Source organism: Talpa occidentalis, unplaced genomic scaffold (assembly GCF_014898055.3).
Source record: "Talpa occidentalis isolate TD23 unplaced genomic scaffold, MPIMG_talOcc4v2.1 talOcc4.6, whole genome shotgun sequence".
Classification (NCBI taxonomy): domain Eukaryota; kingdom Metazoa; phylum Chordata; class Mammalia; order Eulipotyphla; family Talpidae; genus Talpa; species Talpa occidentalis.
Window position 1 is genome coordinate 80,736,141 of NW_023604972.1, and position 18,602 is coordinate 80,754,742.

Here is an 18,602-nt window from a genome sequence, read left to right on the forward strand (position 1 = left end):
TATTTGCTAATTTAAGAAGAATTCATACTTTGACTATAGGCATCATAATATGAAAAATGTTTATTGAGTATATTCTGAGAAACACACAATTTGGGAAATATATAGTCATAGAGTTAGAGTTAAAAGAAATCATCCCGGGCCTCCTCGGTGGCGCAGCGGTTGAGCGCTGGGTTGCGAAGCTGCCCGTGGCCTCTGCGGCGCCGGTTTGATCCCCGGCTGCTTCCCGGCCACCGGAGGAGGATCCCACATGATGCGCAGACCTCTCCTGCCGCCCGCTGCTCCCCTCAGCAGTGTACTTCGGTCCTTCTGCCTGCTCTGCTCCCCACTCTGGCTCTGGTGAATTCTCTCACCCTCCCGCGCTTCTGACTGTACCCAGTGCATGTATAAACAAAACAAACAAATAAAATAAATAAATAAAACATGCCTCTATAAAAAAAAAAAAAATTAAAAAAAAAATTTACTCCCCTCATTTTAGAGATAAGTAAAATATAGACCAGCCAGGCAATTTAATCAAGGTCATGAATTGGTAAGAAATTGTGAAATTAAAGTTAATTTAGTGAATGATGTATATTACTCTAATGAAGTACACAACTTTGGTTTTAAAAAAGTAATTCCCATTAAAATATTATTAATCATCCTCAGTTGTGTGTGTACATGTATTTATATATGCCCATATATATGCATATCACCATTATGCCTATAATAGTGATAAATTAAAAGTTATAAATGGGAAAACTCAAATTACTTATAATTCATAGTATGACATTAACTGTACACATTTAAAGAACCATAAAAACATGATCAGATCTTTGAAAGATCTTGACAGAGACCATTTCAGAATATTCTCAGGAAAAAAAAAAAACTGTCCCAATACATTAAAACACTATCAGGAAATTTTTATTTACATCTATTCTGAGTCATTTTTGCCAACATCTAACTCAATTCTTTGTTTTTTCCCTTTCACCTTAGAGGTTTTCATCATTACTTTGGGAAACAAGACCATACAATGCAAAACATACAAACAACAATGCCCACTGCAGGACACATGCTCTGTCAATTATTTCATTTGCTCTTTTGTTGGTGAAGGAATACATGTTCTGAATCCCTGCATAAGTTCAAAAAGAAAAAAATTTGCTTTTTTAGTGCGTTTATACCTATATACTAGTGATTTCTCATCTTTTCCTCAGCTCCTTTTTTATCTTTGAATATTCCTTCAGAGACTACTATTTCTGAGCAATCTAGGTATTTCTTGTTAGGATTCATATTATGTTGACTATAGCCCTGCTCTTAAGTGTTATCTAATAGCCTCTTTTTAATAAAAATACAATTGGTAGCACTGTGGTGTTATCCTTTGTTTTAGTAGCTGCAATACATTTGGTTTTTAATGCTCAGTGAGCCAAATTCTCTGCAAAGCTCAAATCCCAACCTGAAGGTGAACTAGTGGACTGTTAACTCTCTAACCTATTGGGTGCCATTTGGTGTGCAGCTCCGTGGAATATGACCGTTTTCATGGCACAGTCAAACAGCTGGTGAAGGCTTAATAAATATTCTTGACTAAATTAAATTCAGCATGTTGAGAACTATAAGATGGTGAAATCATTAGAAAGATGCAGCATTACCAAAACAGTAGTACAGACTGTCACAATAGTAAGGAAACACAGATATAAGAAAACCATATTAAATTCTTTTTTTTTAAAGATTCATTTATTTATACAAGCACTGGGGTATAGACCAGAAGTGCAGGAGGGTGAGAGAATTCACCAGAGACAGAGCAGGCAGAGGACCGAAGAACACTGCTGAGGGGAGCAGCGGGCGAGACAGGAGAGGTCTACCTCGCCATGTGGGAATCTCCCTGGCCAGCCAGGAATCGAACCTGCGCTGCAGAGGCTGCGGACAGCTTCACAGCTCCGCACTCAACCCGCTGCGCCACCATGGAGGCCCAACCATGTTAAATTCTTATTCCCGGTATTTATAATATAAATGAGTTTATAATATTTATAATATAAATAAATGTACCCCTAGTTCCATGTGTGTAGTCTGTTAGCCAACCTTGGCAAAGAAGGAACTGGAAGACAAGATCAGGAGATCTCTAGCTACATAAACATTAACCATCTTGGCCTGGTATCACAGCTTTTAACAAGTACAACTTAGGAGAACAGGTAAATTGACAAAGAACCTGGACAATATAATAAAGCAATTTTTTTTGTTAATTTGTTCATTGATGGATCAATTCTTGAAAAAGCCTTGAGACTTAATTCATGGGCCTCCCCGGTGGTGCAGCAGTTGAGCACTGGGTTGCGAAGCTGCCCGCAGCCTCTGCAGCACCAGTTCGATGCCTGGCTGCTCCCCGGCCACCGGAGGAGGGTCCCACATGGTGCGCAGACCTCTCCTGCAGCCCACTGCTCCCCTCAGCAGTGTGCTTCGGTCCTTCTGCCTGCTCTGCTCCCCGCTCTTGCTCTGGTGAATTCTCTCACTCTCCCGTGCTTCTCTCTGTACCCAGTGCTTGTATAAATAAATAAAAATAAATCTTTAAAAAAAAAAAGACTTAATTCATTTGGTACATAAGCTTATAATACCGTTGGATAGCATATAACATTACTTTGGAGTTTTTTGCTTGGTTGATTTGGCTTTTTGTTTATTTTTACTTTGCAATGTACTTTCATTATGGTTTTCTCATTTTATCCTTGAAACAATCATAGTAAATATTGGGAAAATTTGATAATAACTTAATTATGCTTTACTTATCTCCCTTCCCTCACCATATTATAGAGACAAAGTAGCAAAGCCAGTATTCAACTCAGGACATTAAGGACCGTCCCCATGTGCTGCTGACAGTATTGATGTTGAAAAACCATGTAAAAAATTCAGCCATTTCCCTTAAAATCATTTTTAATATGGGTGCTTTGGTGACAGATGAGGTATGGTGTGGTAACACAAATCTGAAGAAGTATCAACCTAAACCACAGAGTGCTGTAATCCAACATTTCCTCAGCTGGAAAAATAATACAATTTAAAAAATAAAACTATTGCTTATAGGTAGTTATTTCAATAGTAAAAATATTTAACCATAATTTTTAAAATGGATAATTGATTTGGGCCTCCTCTGGAGGCGCATCAGTTGAGCGCTGGGCTGCGAGGCTGCCCGTAGCCTCTGCAACGCCGGTTCATTCCCTGGCCGCTGGAGAGGGTCCCACCAAAAAAAAAAAAACAAAAAGGATAATTGATTTTAGTTAAAAATAAATCTTTACAAGTAAAATTTACTACTATATGAAAACTCCACCAAATTAATATGCTTTTCTTCACAATTTTACCATGTTACAGAAAATACTATCTTTAGGACTCCTTGTTTAATAGTCATCATCAAATCTCTCTATTTTCTATATCTTTACATTATTAAGTATAACACATGCAATTATTTCTTGGACGTAATCACTCAAGATTCAACTCCAATTTGAAATTATCCAAAAATGAAATAGCAGATACATCACAATATAGAAAAAAAAGTGGAGGATTTTCTAAGGTGGCAATGTAATGGCTTTGGTCACTAGAACTTTGTGATTGATTTCAAAGTAAATGTTGCTGATCACTTCCTATTCTTTCAGACCTTTCCTCCATACTCACACTCATTTATACTCTCAATTATTCTTGTACTATTGTAGATTATCTAAGAAAATTTCTTTTCAACCACTTTGAAATAACCCCTGTTTCTGTAACAATGAATGTAATTGACAATTATGGTACATTATTCACAGTTCAAAATATCTCTATCAAACAGAATATCCACAGTGCAATGAAGAACAACACAAAGTGTGAAAGCGATAAGACTCCAGGCTCCCTGGGCAAAACTGAAGATTTAAGTGAGACAGATTTGAATGATCAGTGTGAGGGTACTGATGTGTGAGGGCAGGCAGATAAAATAATCAAAAGAAGATTACATATGCTCCATACGGTAGAGACTATATGTATATCATGCGCCACTGGACTCCCAAACCCAAAACAGTTACTAATATAAAGAAACCATTCAATAAACATTTGTTGAATTTTATAAAGTAAGAATACAAGCAGGAAAGCAGATACAATGACAGAAAGAATCAAATCTCTCAAGCTACTAGTCCTCATTCCAATTTGCTGCAAATAAAGACACAAACAACAACATTTTTTTTTTTTTTTTTTTGGTTGTGCTATGTAGTTTGCACTTCACAAAGCATCTTGTCTAAAGTATCTCCTCTCACCTTCTTTGGCACCTGATGAACAAGCACAAGAGAAACTCCCATTTCCATACAGATAATTTTATCAGGATTCTAAGCTGTGATAACTTTGTCAGTCTTGTATCTTAGGTGATAATAGATACAATCAAAAAAGGTGGCCAGTCTGAGAAGAGATTGTTTTCACTTAAACTAAAAAGAAACCCAAATAATCAATCTTACAGGGTAATTTTGAATAATACTAAACACAGATCTCCCCGAAGTGCTGTATCAAAGTGTATCAATCTTTCCAAAGTTCTTTTCAGTCTGTCCCCTTGGGCTAGGCACCAATGGAGAAATGGCATAAATTACTCACCTGAAGCAATTGCTTCCAAAGTTTCAGCAACATAAAAGAACAACTGGGATTTTTTTAATTTTTTAAGAAAAATATAAACTTGGTTTAAAACTTGGCACAACATTTTAAAAGTCTTCTCTGAAAAGAGGCAATTTCTGGGAGCCTGATGGGTATTTTTCATGAGGTGGGCTCCTAGCTCCTGGACTCAAAGCTGGTGGTCCATTTAAGTGGGCTTTAAATTCAGTATGTAAAGAATTTTCCAGATACTCTCGGCCCTCCTGATAGCCAGGATCTGCTTGCAGTTTTGACTAAACACTAAACAACAATTCTGTCAAAATAGAACAGGGAATATCAATTAAAAGACATCTGGTGAGGAGTGACAATTTTATCCAATTGTACAGAATCCAAAAGAATCCTGTCACACAGAGGGCAATTTCATCAAGAAACTAACAAATCTAAATGAGTGGAAAATACCTTAAATCTCTCCAAACTGGTGAAAGAAAATGATACAGCATACTTGGATACTGAGAATTTAATGCAATACACTACAAGATACTATAGAATTCAATATATAAAAGATTTGATTAAAATTATTTAGTTCAAAATCCAGATAAAAGATTTATAAAAATTTATGAGTTCAAGAATATCAAGATATTATAAAGATGCTTTAAATTTTTTATAATTTTTTTTAAAACAGTACACATTCTTATATGCCTCAACCCTCCCCTGTATCTTTACTTCCCACTTCCTGGTTAGTGTACAAATGATGGCAATAGTAAAAAAAAAAAAAGAGAGAGAAGTAGCTCAGATTATCCTGTCTGAAATTTACAAGTCTCTGAAAAGTCAGCTCCCTGGTAAATCCATTGATGACAAGGAATGGAATAGAGAAAATAGATGGCATTAAAATGTAAATATATGATTTCATATATTTTTTTCAAATTTCAATTTTTTGTAACTGATAAATCTATAGTAATACATGTGTGCAATCAATCAATAAATGCATAACTTAGGAAAACACATTAAAAATATTTGTACTAGGGCTTCCCCGGTACCGTGGCGGGTTAAATGCAACGCTGTGAAGCTGTCCGCATCCTCTGCAGCGCAGGTTTGATTCCCGGCAGCCAGGGAGATACCCACATGGCTCAGCAGACTCTCCTGTTTTGCCCGTTACTCTTCTCAGCAGTGTTTTCAGTACGTCTGCCTGTTCTGCTCCCCGCTCTGACTCTGGTGAATCCGCTCACCCTCCTGCGCCTCTGGCCTGTACCCCAGTTCTTGTAAAAATAAAATAAATCTTTTAAAAAAGAAATATGTGTACTATTGGGGTGTGTAATTAAAATAACATAGAGACCGAGACCATTGCACAATGAAGAGGAAATAGTTGTAATAGTATATATACATGCTGATTCTAACAATAAACACATGAAACATACATTTTATATGCAGTTACTTCAATTAAAAAAATTTTAAAAAAGTAAATGCAGGGCCTCCCTGGTGGCGCAAGGGGTTAAGCACTGCACTATGAACCAGTCCACAGCCTCTGCAGCATGAGTTCGATCCCCGGCCTGCCAGGGAGCAACCCACATGGCGCAGCAGACCTCTCCTGACTCACTGGCTACTCCCCTCAGCAGTGTATTTCAGTCATTCCTCCTGTTCTGTTCCCTACTCTGACTCTGGTGAATCCTCTCACCCCCTGCAGCTCTGGCCTGTACTCCAGTTCTTGTATGCATAAATAAATAAATCTTTTTTCTAAAAAAAAAAGTAAATGTAAAAAATAAGTAATATTTTCATTTTGAAGCCCATGGTGAAGATCATTAACTTTAAAATCACATTGGTTCCCTTATTAACAGTAGACAGTAAAAAGCTAGATCAGTGAAAATATATCACAATATTAAAAAAAAAGTCAGGATTACTATTCTAAATACAAACAGTAAATCTAATATTTTTAAAATAATTTTTTAATTCAATTTTTTTGTGTGTGTATGCATGGAAGAACTGGAGTATAGGCCAGAGGTGTAGGGGGGAGGGGGGAGGGGATTCACCAGTGACAGGGTGGGAAGCAGAACAGGTGGATTTTACTTAAATACACTGCGAGGAGGAGCAGTGGGCAAGACAGGAGAGGTCTGCTGGGACATGTCTCTGCTGGGATGTGTGACCGGGAATCGAACTCAGGCTGCAGTGGTGATAGCGCTAAGACTTAACCCCTTAGGCCACCAGGAGGCTCCCTTTAAAATTCTTTTCAATAGAAGTAAAGCTACTAGAATTAAATCTTTAACCCAAGAAAGATCATAATATGTCAATATTTCATTGGAGAAATACCAAAGAAAACCTTTGTCACAGATTACTGGAGTCACTGTAAATGTTTCCTTTCCTCAGGGACCAATGAACTGATGAGTCAATAGAATTAATACAGATTGCTAAAGGGCAAGAGCACTGTGTTGACCACTGCAGCAAATTAAACTATTTAATTAAAAGCAGAGTTGTGATTCTAGCACTTTTTCATAAAATTTTCTAGCAGCATTAGAAAGAATGGTCTCTATAAATTGCTGTCTCTTTCTGTCCTAAATTGCTATGTTATGTAGGTAGAATGAAAAAAACAAAACAAACAGATATTTATAACTAATTACTGCCCTAGATTTAATGACTTCATGAAAATATATTTGCCGCAGAAGGCAAGTTTAAACAGAGACACTAGTTGATCCATTATAATTGGGAATAGTAAACAAAAGCAAAGCATCCTTTCTACATGATACTTCCCTTCTATGAAACTTACAATAGAGTAATACCTCATCAAGCCTCATTGTACCAAACATGGTCTGAAAATAGAATGCTTTTATGCCAAATGTGAAAATCGGTATAACTGCTAGATAAACCAAGACTTTTCCTAACCATTTAAGCAAAAATCAGAACAGCAAGAGTTGCCCCCAGCTTCCACAAAAGACAAAGACACTTCCAAAGGTTAGCACAGAGAGGAGCTCACTTATGGTCTGCCCTTTTGGTGTCTAGACATAGAGCCAGCATTCGGGAAAAAACAAATGTGATCTTAAGCAGCTGGCAGTATAAAAATCCCAAGCAGTCACACAAGAACTTTGATTAGACCTGCAAAAACAAAATGTCAGCCCAATACAAGGTGGCTTGAAATTTTTAGAAACAAGTTAAGCTTTCATGCTACAAAACCTAAGGGAGAATCTTCAGCTGCAACTGAACCTGTTTCCTGTTAGTAATAAAAATGCCAAGAAAATGGTTGTCTGTTAGGTCAGGATATTTTTTTCTTCCCTTTCCTTTGGCAATTATTATTAAAATCAGAAAATCAGACTTTGTAAAGCAGGTGCTATCTAAATGATCAATTATATTTATTTTATATTTTTCATTTATCTTTATCTTTTTTGATATAGTAGTACTTATGGTCAGTTTTTATTAAATTGAGTTAATTAGTTTATAACACTGTATATGATTTAGAAGTGTAGGATCATACCCTTTAGTTGCAAGTTACCACACCACAGCCAGCACCAAGTACTAACAGACCTCCTCCATAATGTACTGGACTCCCTCACCCCTTTACTCTATTCCTCTAGCCCCCCCTGGTAGCCTCAACCCTATATTCAGAATTAATGGTTTAGTTTTGTCTGACCTTCTGTTTTGATTCACTTTAAGTGACACCATCAGGTTTGTCTTTCTCCTCCTGACTTACTTCATTTAGTATAATCCCCTTTAGTTCCATCCATGTTTTACTTTCAGTGCCCTAATTTTTATAGAATTTGATCTGGATAGCATGGTTTTTCCACCATTGGTCTTTTTCAGGAGCTAAAAAGGATTCAAGGGGGTCATAGTTTTTTTGTGTGTGTCCAAGGGGGGTCATAGATTTTTTTGTTTTGTTTTGTTTTGTTTTTTTTGTCCCAGCTTTGACTACAGTTTAGGAATCAAGAGAAAGAAAAGAACACAGGAAGTCTCTCACACAAGCTTTGGGGTTTAGGGCAGTGCTAAAAATACAACTCTTAGATACTTTTGATGTTCCAAGCTTGGTGTATTGATATCATTCCCATGCTCTTTAGAATTGTGGAGTAAGTATCTTGTCAAATGTCCCACAGCTGGAAGTTGAAAGTGTCAGATTTTGAACCCAGTTCTATATACTTTGAAAGCCCACATTCTTTCAACTGAAACAAACTACCTCTTAGGCAAGTCATTTCATCTTCCCAGGCCTCAAAACCAATTTCCTTATCAATAAAATAAAAGGTTATGATACAGGACAACAAGGGGCATTAAACTAGCCAAGAACACTGCCCAAATAATTTACCAGTCACTGTCTGAATTCTTCATCCACATGCACAATTGCAAGACTACTCAGGCTCAGAGAACAACAAAGGGATTTGTTTAACAAACCAGGGGAAAACAAAGCGTTACTGAGGCCAAAATAGCCATTTACCTCACTGGAAGCCATGTCTAGTGTTTTCTAGTCCTAAACAAAAGAAGCAAGATGGTGTCTTCCAGGCACTGAGGACTAGAGTTCCTCTCCCAAACAATAGCCACGTGTCCAAGATGGCATCTTCCTGCCACTGTGGACACACAGCAGCCAGGCCATAGGCCAGCTTCCAACTCACGAAGACAGCATAAGACACAACAGGAGATGGTCTATGAGCTGCTGAGATGTCCCAGCACAGCACCAGACAAGCAACACTCAAAACAGCAGCTACAGCAGTAAAATGACTGGACAAACAGCCACACTCACACATCTCAGTAAGACGCCTTGCTCCAGGTCTTTGCCTTCTCTGCCAGACCACATCAGCAGTAAAACCTAAAACAGTTTCAGTTGTTCGGCTACTTGTAAAGCCTCCAAACTTTCCTCTCTGATGTAGGCTGCTGAAAGCCTCCATCTTGAGAGGCCCACAACAGCCTTCTGAAAGATCAGCACAGTGGGGGCCAGAATCTGCTGACCCCTCATGTTAAATCCGAAATGCTGAAAGACCCTGCACCTGCTTCTGCAGTCACTTATATTGTTTATCAGTCACTCCATCCCACTTTTTAGCATTTTCCCTGGGGCTACCTATCCTCACCAACAACCCCCTCCAGGGGGCACCACCTGAAACAGTCTTTATAGTCGGTTATAGTTAAGAAAGAGTATCTTTAAGTTCTCTTCCAACTATACTAAGTAGAAATTGTATGTCAGAATTTTGACAAAATTCATAAAACCTGTAAAATTTGGTGAAAACATTAATGAGGTAAATATTAATACTATTTATACTCAAAACAAATGATGGAGACAGGTTAAACTACTACGTCAATCAGGAGTGTAAAGCTTATGCGATTTACTTTCTGTCATTTTCACGATGTATGATGTATTGCAACTTCTGAATTTTTTAATTTGTAGACATCTTCATTATCATGTGTACATTTGTAAAGCACAAGTTGAAATTTAAAATGTCATATTATAATAATATATAATAAAGAATTTGGTTTAAAAATATTTTAATTTAGGTCCATTTATTATTATAGTCTGCAATATAAGTTCATCCGAAAGTAATAGTTAACAATAATGATATCTAACTCATTTAGATATTTTCAAGTTAGTAAATAGCATAAGCACTTTATTTTCAATGAATGGAGTTTTTGCTATTTGAGTTGTTTTGAATAATTTTAAGAAAAATTAATTACTAAATTTTAAAATTATATATTTATTTGGCTTAGGAAATCAATATATGTTATAGATTAAAGTTAACCACATCCTAACATCAAAAATAAGGGGAAAATCTGCTTTTATGAACTGATATTTGCAAGTTTCTAATAAATCAACTAGACTAGGTCTTGTTTGCTTATACATGGTCAATAACAGATAAGGCTGCTATTTTTTTAAAGGTTATTTACTTATGCATATAAGACCTCGGTTGCAGGCCAGAGGTGCAGGTGGTTGAGAGGATTCACCAGAGACAGAGTAGGAAGAACAGGTTGATTGACTGAAATACACTGCTGAGGGGAGCAGCGGGCGAGGCAGGAGAGATCTGCTGCTCTATGTGGGTAGCTCCCTGGCTGGGGGTGGAAGTCTTGCTGCAGTGGCTGTGGATAGCTTCATAGTGCTGAGACTTAACCCCTTGTGCAACCAGAGAGGCCCTAAGGCTGCTATTTCTAAGTACTTCCCATCTGTAAAATTATGCAGGAATAAATAGTTTTTCTTTCCAATACATGAAAACTAAATTAGAAATAATTGTCATTATATTTCTCTCTCTCTCTTAAATCTTTAGTTCCAAAACTTATCTTGGAGGTCCTATATAACATATTTGATAAATATAGCTTGGAGTCAAATTTGCAAAAAAATTTTTTAATTTCAATGAGAGTATTTCCTATATGTAATCAACAGTCTGAATGGGGAATAAATTTAATAATTAACTTGAATTTACCTACCAATTGTATGGATTAAAAATTGTTCTCTGGACTCCTAGATCTTAAAACATCCAAACTCAACATCCTTAGATTTATACCGATTCTCTCTCCTTTCCCAATTTGTTGTTCACCCACTGTCTTCAGCTCAGTTGAGGAACAACACTCATCCTGGAAGTACACCAGAAGCCCAGGAAGCACCTTCCAGTCGTTTCTACCCACCTAGGTCCCAAATGCAATGCCTTACCAAATCCCTATCATATTTTTACTCTAAATGTTTCTTCAATGTGTTCACTTGATCTTTCTACCACTGTTATTGATGAGTTAGAGTTAGTTATACTAGCTTTTGCTCATGACCTTGAAGTCACCAGATGAAGTCACTGCATCTCATACCAACTTCCTGGGAGCACCTACACACCTGTTTGCTCATTAGGCTAATTCATCCTTCAGGTCACAACTGTCAGTCAATCATCTTCCACAAGAGAAGCCTTACCTGACCTCCCTGACTAGCCTATTTCTATTTCCCGTCATCCCTGTACTATGACTTAGCTCTCAGCAAGTATCATGATTCATTTATTCACTCATTCCTTCAACACAACATTATCTACTATGTGAAAGGCACTATCACTGATGGGTGTCTAATGGGTGTCTCTCACAGAAGGTGGAAGGGTCCATGGCCACTGGGACCACTCCTCACTGTTGTGCTTGTTTATATGCCAGATTCTTCCCTTTTAACCCATCACAGCTACAAATCATCCTCCAAAACTAGATAAATATCACTTTAAGTATAAAAGTGGTTTGTCTGTATTTTCATAAATACATTTTTCATTGGTCCTCCATGGGAGGAATTCAGGGCATTAATCATTCAAAGGGACACTGCGCCAGGTCTTGAGTATGAGGAGAAAAATATGAACACTGATTTTTTAAGTGTTCAGGAATAAATAATGTGATTGTCTAAAGATGATATTTTATTTTATTCCTCCTCTTATGCTGAGTTTTCATGATGACAGATACAAGACATACAGAGGCCAGCAGGGAGGAGCGAGGCTGTTTAACATTTAGAACACCCTCTTTGGATTTTCAAATGTCATAATGCCAAGGAAAAGCATTCCCAGACACTAAATCAAATTAATTCCTTAAACTTTCCTCATCAAAACAGGAAACATCTACCTCCCAGTGTATAATGTTGGATTCTATTATGACAAAGACTTACGGGGTGGAGGACATTCTTAGACCAGTGCAAAATAAACTTTTGAAACTAAAGTGACAAGATCAAAGAAGGCAAGAGTCCAGCTCTCTTCTCTTATAAACAGTAATCTCCTGCTTAGAGACATTTAATTAAGTGGAAGCACTTTCTTTATGCCAGTGGATTTTCAAGAAGCTACAAAGTAGTGAAATGAGAGCTCTACTATTTACATTGGGACGAACATAGGCACCTCAAGTTCACTTAATCTGAGAAGCATGAGTCTTTCCAACTAGATGAAAATTTTTGCATTTTGCAAATATAAATAAGAAATCTAGCATCATTAAGTACTCACAGTTCCTTAAAGTCGCAGCTCATTTTAATCATTGGCTTTTAGAATATTTTCCTCCAAGAACAGGGAAATGTTTAATAATATATTATAATTACCCAAAATGTGCTTTTGGCTTTATATATTTTTTTGTATCAGGTGTCTCTGAAATTTAATAAAAGAAAGAAGCATTATGTGAATGCTTTGCTTTCATATTTAATTTATAATAAGAAAAACCCAGTAAGATGTGTTTGCAATTTGGTAATTTGTATGCAGGTCATCTCCTATTGCAATGAGCAACTCTGTATGATGATAGAAGGAATTTCAGGCTCCAAGCCATGACCCTTTCCTTTATGCAATTATCCACACAGCCAAATACCAACCAGTAAAACAAATTAATTTGGACATTACCTCAGAATTTGTTGAATTTCTTTGGTTGGTCATTTAACAGAGGCAGTAAGCACTCCAAGAATTGGCACACATCTCATTTTTTAAGAAATGCTATTTGGCACACTATACTACCTTCTCCACAAATTCAAGCATTGCTCACCCCTAAAAGATTGTTGGTAATTCTACAGAAAGGAAGAAAAATGACATTGGACCATCACAATAGAGTCGCTGGTTGTAACACAAAGCACTCCCATACTAGAGAAATGTGTTTGCTTTTGTGGTTTCTCTGATGCTTTCAAATGAATGTTCCTACGTCACAAGGACATCTGTTTGGATGTTTTCCCCCCTTGGGTAAATGAACAAAAGGACATGTTCTTAGAGCTTGCCTGATGGAAATGAACAATCTACTTTCTTCCCTGCCTTGTGTACTTTACATTTCTTGATTTGCTTACACTTCCTTTCATAAGTTAACAGAAATTTAAATATTATTACTAATTTGGTACCTCAAATATACTAAATAAGTAGGAAGAGGTTTAACCTCCATAAGGGCCCTGAGGATGTCCACTTGAAACATATTTAAAGGAAGAAGAGAAAGGAGACACATGCCAGAGTAGAAGTTTCATGGAAGTGAGGTCCCGCTAACACATATTCACATTATTCACTATGTACACAAAACTCTCAGAATGTGATTGTTTGAAGCATGTAGTGACATAAGTCCCATTGATCCTTTTGGATGTGCCCAGAAAAGTCTGACATTCAAGACTTACATTCCTTCAATTTTGATTTTTAATCATAAATTTCCTGCATGCATCCAAAAAGTAGGGTGTCCAATATCATGCCAGTGAACTTACACAAATGAATGGTGAGGCATATACAAAGTGACTGACAGAGAATTCCCATCAAATGTCAAACCAGACCTCACAAACAAGTCTTGTTAATAAGCTCTGTACAGTCAGAGAACTGAAAGTCAACCAAAAGTTTCTACCAGCCCAACCGAGATAGCACAGCATTGAAAACAGTAAAAAAAAAAAGTTACATGTATACATTTCTAGAAAAGAAAGGAAAACAAAAGTACTTACACTTTTGCTCCGAGAAAGCGAATCACAGGTATTTCTTTTCATGGTGATGTTATAAGTAATTCAAACAGACAACAGTTGTTTCCAACGTCACTGCTCTCACTGCAACAATTATCCACTCAAAAGCCAACTGGCATGCTGAAGAGAAAGGGAAGGAAATGTTTAATCAAGTATATGATTAACACGTGCACCTCGAACTGCTGTCTTAGACTAGGACAGTAATTCTTAAATTATTCATCAGAACAGGCGAAAATGGTGCTGTGTTTAAACCAATAAAAGTACATACAAGCAACATTTCCAAAACAGCTTTTGTTAAATGTGAGTTAGAGATTTCAAGCACCATCTGTTTTCCATTGAATATTCAAGTCTACATTTCCAGTGGCGGAAAAAAAATAGGTATGGTGGCCACAACCTAAAGTTACATGTAAAAAATGAAAATTTGTGCTGAATAATGTCTGTGCAAATTCCGTGGTACAGCTAGGGACCCCTCAATTTTCTACCGAGGCAGCCTTGTCCAGAACTGGAGGAATCTTACTTACATCTGAAAGCCCTCTGACCACTGCTCCATGGCCTCTTGTTTCATTAGCAATAAGCCACAGTACACTGAAGCCATCTGGCTCTTCCAGAAATTGAGCAAATTCTCCACCCTCTTGGTTCAAACAGATTTAAGGAAATTCTGGGGAAAAACAGTCTAGCTATTTAAGCAATAACTATTATTTCAAAGATTATTCCAGAGTATTTGCTACTTGAATGGCATGGTAGCCTCATTACCTAACCATCACTTTCCACTGGACACTCTGTTTTAAGTTTGAAGAAAGAGCTAATAGAATAGCTACATGTGTTTTTGCTCAATTCTTATATTCAGCTACATCAGGACATGACTTACATATTCATTGAGTATTTTCGCGTGGGCTGAAGTGACTTTTAGGAAAGAAGTCACTCTAAAGGAACAGAGATGAGGCAAATGACAGTAAAGATATAGTCTGACATTGTGGGTGCAGTCTGATTCTAGCAACAGCATGTAGTCTAGACTTTGGAATTATTCTAAGCTTCTCAAAAGACTTGTGTCTGAGCATAGGGAAAAAAGTAAAAGTGAAAAGGCCTGAAGGAGTTAGTTATGTTGAAACAATTGAAAAATGTATCAAAGTGCAGAGAAGTATAAATTATATTCAAAAAATAAACAAAACAAAGTAATCATATATATTTTATACATAAATTGGTTATATATCATTATATATAGATATGTTATATAGAATATGTAGAAAATACATAGTATATCTATAATGATACATATTTTCTGTCTACAATACCTATAGATATATTATCTATGTAATATTATAGATATATAATACACTTATTATTACAGATATATAGAAAACACATCTATATATTATATAGAAATATAAAGGGAGGACTCTAGGGGACACATTATTCAGTGGGCCCCCTGCTGCAGCCACAGCAGCAGAACACAATGGTCCCCCACACATTGGAGAGGGAAACTCACACCAAGCTCTCCAGCTACATGTAATAGCATACGCTCAAGGTTGAAAGACTGATGTTGAGCACATACGAGTTGCTCCCTGCAGACATGAAAATAAAAGAGAGAAACTTTTAGGGAGGTCAGATATCCTACGACAGCAAGGTACAGCTAGAATCGGAAAAATCATTTCTTATTGTTAAGAATACCCCTAGATGGGCCTCCCCAGTGGCGCAGCAGTTGAGTGCTGGGCTGTGAAGCTGCCCGCAGCCTCTGCAGTGCCAGTTCGATCCCCAGCCACCAGCGAGGGTCCCACATGGCGCGCAGACATCTCCTGCTGCGTCTGCTGCTCCCCTCAGCAGTGTACTTCTGTCCTTCTGCCTGTTCTGCTACCCGTTCTGGCTCTGGTGAATTTTCTCACCCTCCCACGCGATAGATAGATAGATAGATAGATAGATAGATAGATAGATAGATAGATAGATAGATAGATAGATAGATAGATAGATAAATCTTTAAAAAAAAAAATAATATCCCTAGATGCAACTAAGACCCAGGAGGCACTGACCCCTCAGTAAGGCCTTTTTTCTTCTGGTTTTGAGAGAAATCCTCGCCTGGTGATAAATGCAAAATCAAATGTGAGTTGCTGGGCCTCCCTGGTGGCGCAAGGGGTTAAGCACCGCACTATGAAGCAATCCATAGCCTCTGCAGCACCAGTTCGATCTCCAGCCGGCCAGAGAGAAACCCACATGGTGAAGCAGACCTCTCCTGACTCGCCAGCTGCTCCTCTTAGCAGTGTGTTTCAGTCAGTCTGCCTGTTCTGTTCCCCATCCGTCTCTGGTGAATCCTCTCACCCCTACCCGCCGGCCTGTGCCCCAGCTCTTGTATAAATAAATAAATAAATATATTTTTTTAAGGAATGTGAGTTGCTGGGATAAATGTGATTTCCTTAAGTGTATATGATTTTTTTAAGAGTGCAGTTTGGAGGGAGAGGCTGATTCGCAAATGCAAAGTTAGGATCAGCCCTTATACTTCCAGGAACTTAGTCACCTTTACCAATTAATTATAATGCCGACCATTTTATAAGTCTTCAGAAAATGTGGAATTATTCACCAAGATCAACTTAAGAAGTGGACTGAAATAATATAAACAGTGAGCTAAATATTCCATACCTGAGGAGGGGGGTAGCAACACTAAATATTATGGATATTTACACACTATCAGAGAAAAAGTCATTCAAAATACTTAATTATTCATTTAGCATTTAATGAGTATCCTTAGGGGCAACCATGGCATTGTTACCCCAGTGGGACAGTGACTCATTGGTTTTAAATTAACAAATCAGTCAAATCAGACAATGATGGATTTGACCTCAAAAGAGTTGCAGAATTAATCATGTTTTTACATATTGCCTTCACATCACTAAAAGGCCATTATTAAGAGATAGAATCCTATAGGAATTTAGAAACTGTAGAAATCTGAACAATCAAATGAATTGAATTGAAAACTGTTGATGGGTTGACCCTTCTCAGACTGTATATCTGGGAGGCAGTTGACCTTGCTAAGAGAGGATGAACCTTGAAAGCAAATGGCTCAGGTTAGAATTTCAGGTCCCCCGTGTTATTCTGTGTAGCTTTGAATAAGTCACTAAACCTCTCTCAGCTTTTCCCATATCTGCAAAAGGGCTATCATCATCATCCATCATTACTACCTTCTTTCTTCTCTTAATATCAAATTGCAAGCAATAACAACAACCCATTCTTATTTTTCCCCTAAAAGTGCCCAACTCCCTCAAATAAAACAGACTTAGGTAAATATATGGCTTTCAACTAAGCAGTTAGGAATTTTATGTCAATTAGGATCCCACAAGTAAACAGCACACTTACATTACAGTCATTTAGGGAAAGTTTAGCAAAAGAGACTACTTTAGAAGATATGACTATGGGCCTCCCCAGTGGCGCAGGCGGTTGAACACAGCGCTGTGAAGCCCGTCTGCAGCCTCTGCAGCACAGGTTCGATCCCGACTGCAGGGGAGATACCTACATGGCGCGGCAGACCTCTCCTGTCTCACCCGCTGCTCCCCTCAGCAGTGTATTTCGGTCAGTCTGCCTATTCTGCTCCCCGCTCTGTCTCTGGTGAATCCTCTCACACTCCCGCACATCTGGCCTGTACCCCGGTTCTTATATAAATAAATAAATCTTTTTAAAAAAGGAAATAAGATGTGACTAGGACACAGGGATCCTCAAAAGATGGTGCAGTGGCTGGAGTTGGTAGAAATGAAGCTTTTAACACCCCCGGCTAAAGGGCCACAGAGAAGGATGGGTCACCAAACCCCATAGAGTGGGTTACATCAAAAGGGAAATTATTTTCTGGGACACAGCCTCAGGTGACCCTGAAATGAAGGAGATGAAGAGATAAGCATGATAGCAACCACAAATCATTCTGGTTCCCAACTGGGATTCCCCACTGGCCAAATGCAACAGAGTCAGAGTCCCAGAGCAAAGAAGCTTGTGCTTGACACCCAACTTGTGAGTCTCCTGGGGCAGAAAGCCTCCTTGAGTGGAACAAGGAGCAGAATGAAACTGGAGAGGACAATGAGGAGCTGCAGTTTATTCCATCTACAGTCTTTGAAGAGGATTGTACTTTTCTGCTCTGCCATTTCATCATAGGAGAAATATCTATTATTTACCTTTAATCTTCCCAATACCCCTGTAAAGTGGATATTGTTAATAAATTATCCTACTGCACAAAAATCATTTTCAAGAGCTTACGTAAATTGCCCAGTCAATGGCAGAATCAGAATTCTAACTGGATTTGTCTGACTCCAAAGTCCATGTTTTCTCATACTCTGCTATCCCACTCAGCTGCCAATATCAGTAACCAATGTATTTTAATTATCAACAAGTGGTAACCTCTGCAAATACCAAAGCTATGCCTAAACTAAAGAAGGTTTGATAAAAATAACATTTACTTTCAGGAAGGCAGTTATCTTAGTTCCTACAAATTGCTCCCTCAGCTAAGATAGTGAGTGAGACAATAGAAATGTTTCTCCTTCCAAGTATGTTCAAAAGAAAACCAGGTGAGAGAACTCTTGTATGTGCAAATTCTTATTTTTCTTAAGAAGTGAGAAATGTTTTTTATTGCAGTAAGATAGCATTTCATTACCAAAGGCGTTCCCACATAAAAGTTAATTAGAAAGAAGAAAGAGTCAGCCACTTCAGGAAGAGCACTTGGCAAAAAAAAAAA

At 37.8% G+C, this 18,602-nt stretch overlaps 1 protein-coding gene across 3 annotated transcripts in view; it reads right to left on the bottom strand.

Moving 5' to 3' along the window:
- Window positions 1–18,602, bottom strand: part of LOC119260264 (cAMP-specific 3',5'-cyclic phosphodiesterase 4D-like) — a 445,519-nt gene that overhangs the window by 146,584 nt on the left and 280,333 nt on the right. For all 3 annotated transcript variants that reach the window (XM_054687951.1, XM_054687950.1, XM_054687952.1), the window contains exon 2: window positions 13,886–14,020. In XM_054687951.1, coding sequence (XP_054543926.1) covers window positions 13,886–13,927 — 42 coding nt within the window. In that variant the 5' untranslated portion in view covers window positions 13,928–14,020. The remainder of the gene's footprint in view (window positions 1–13,885; window positions 14,021–18,602) is intronic.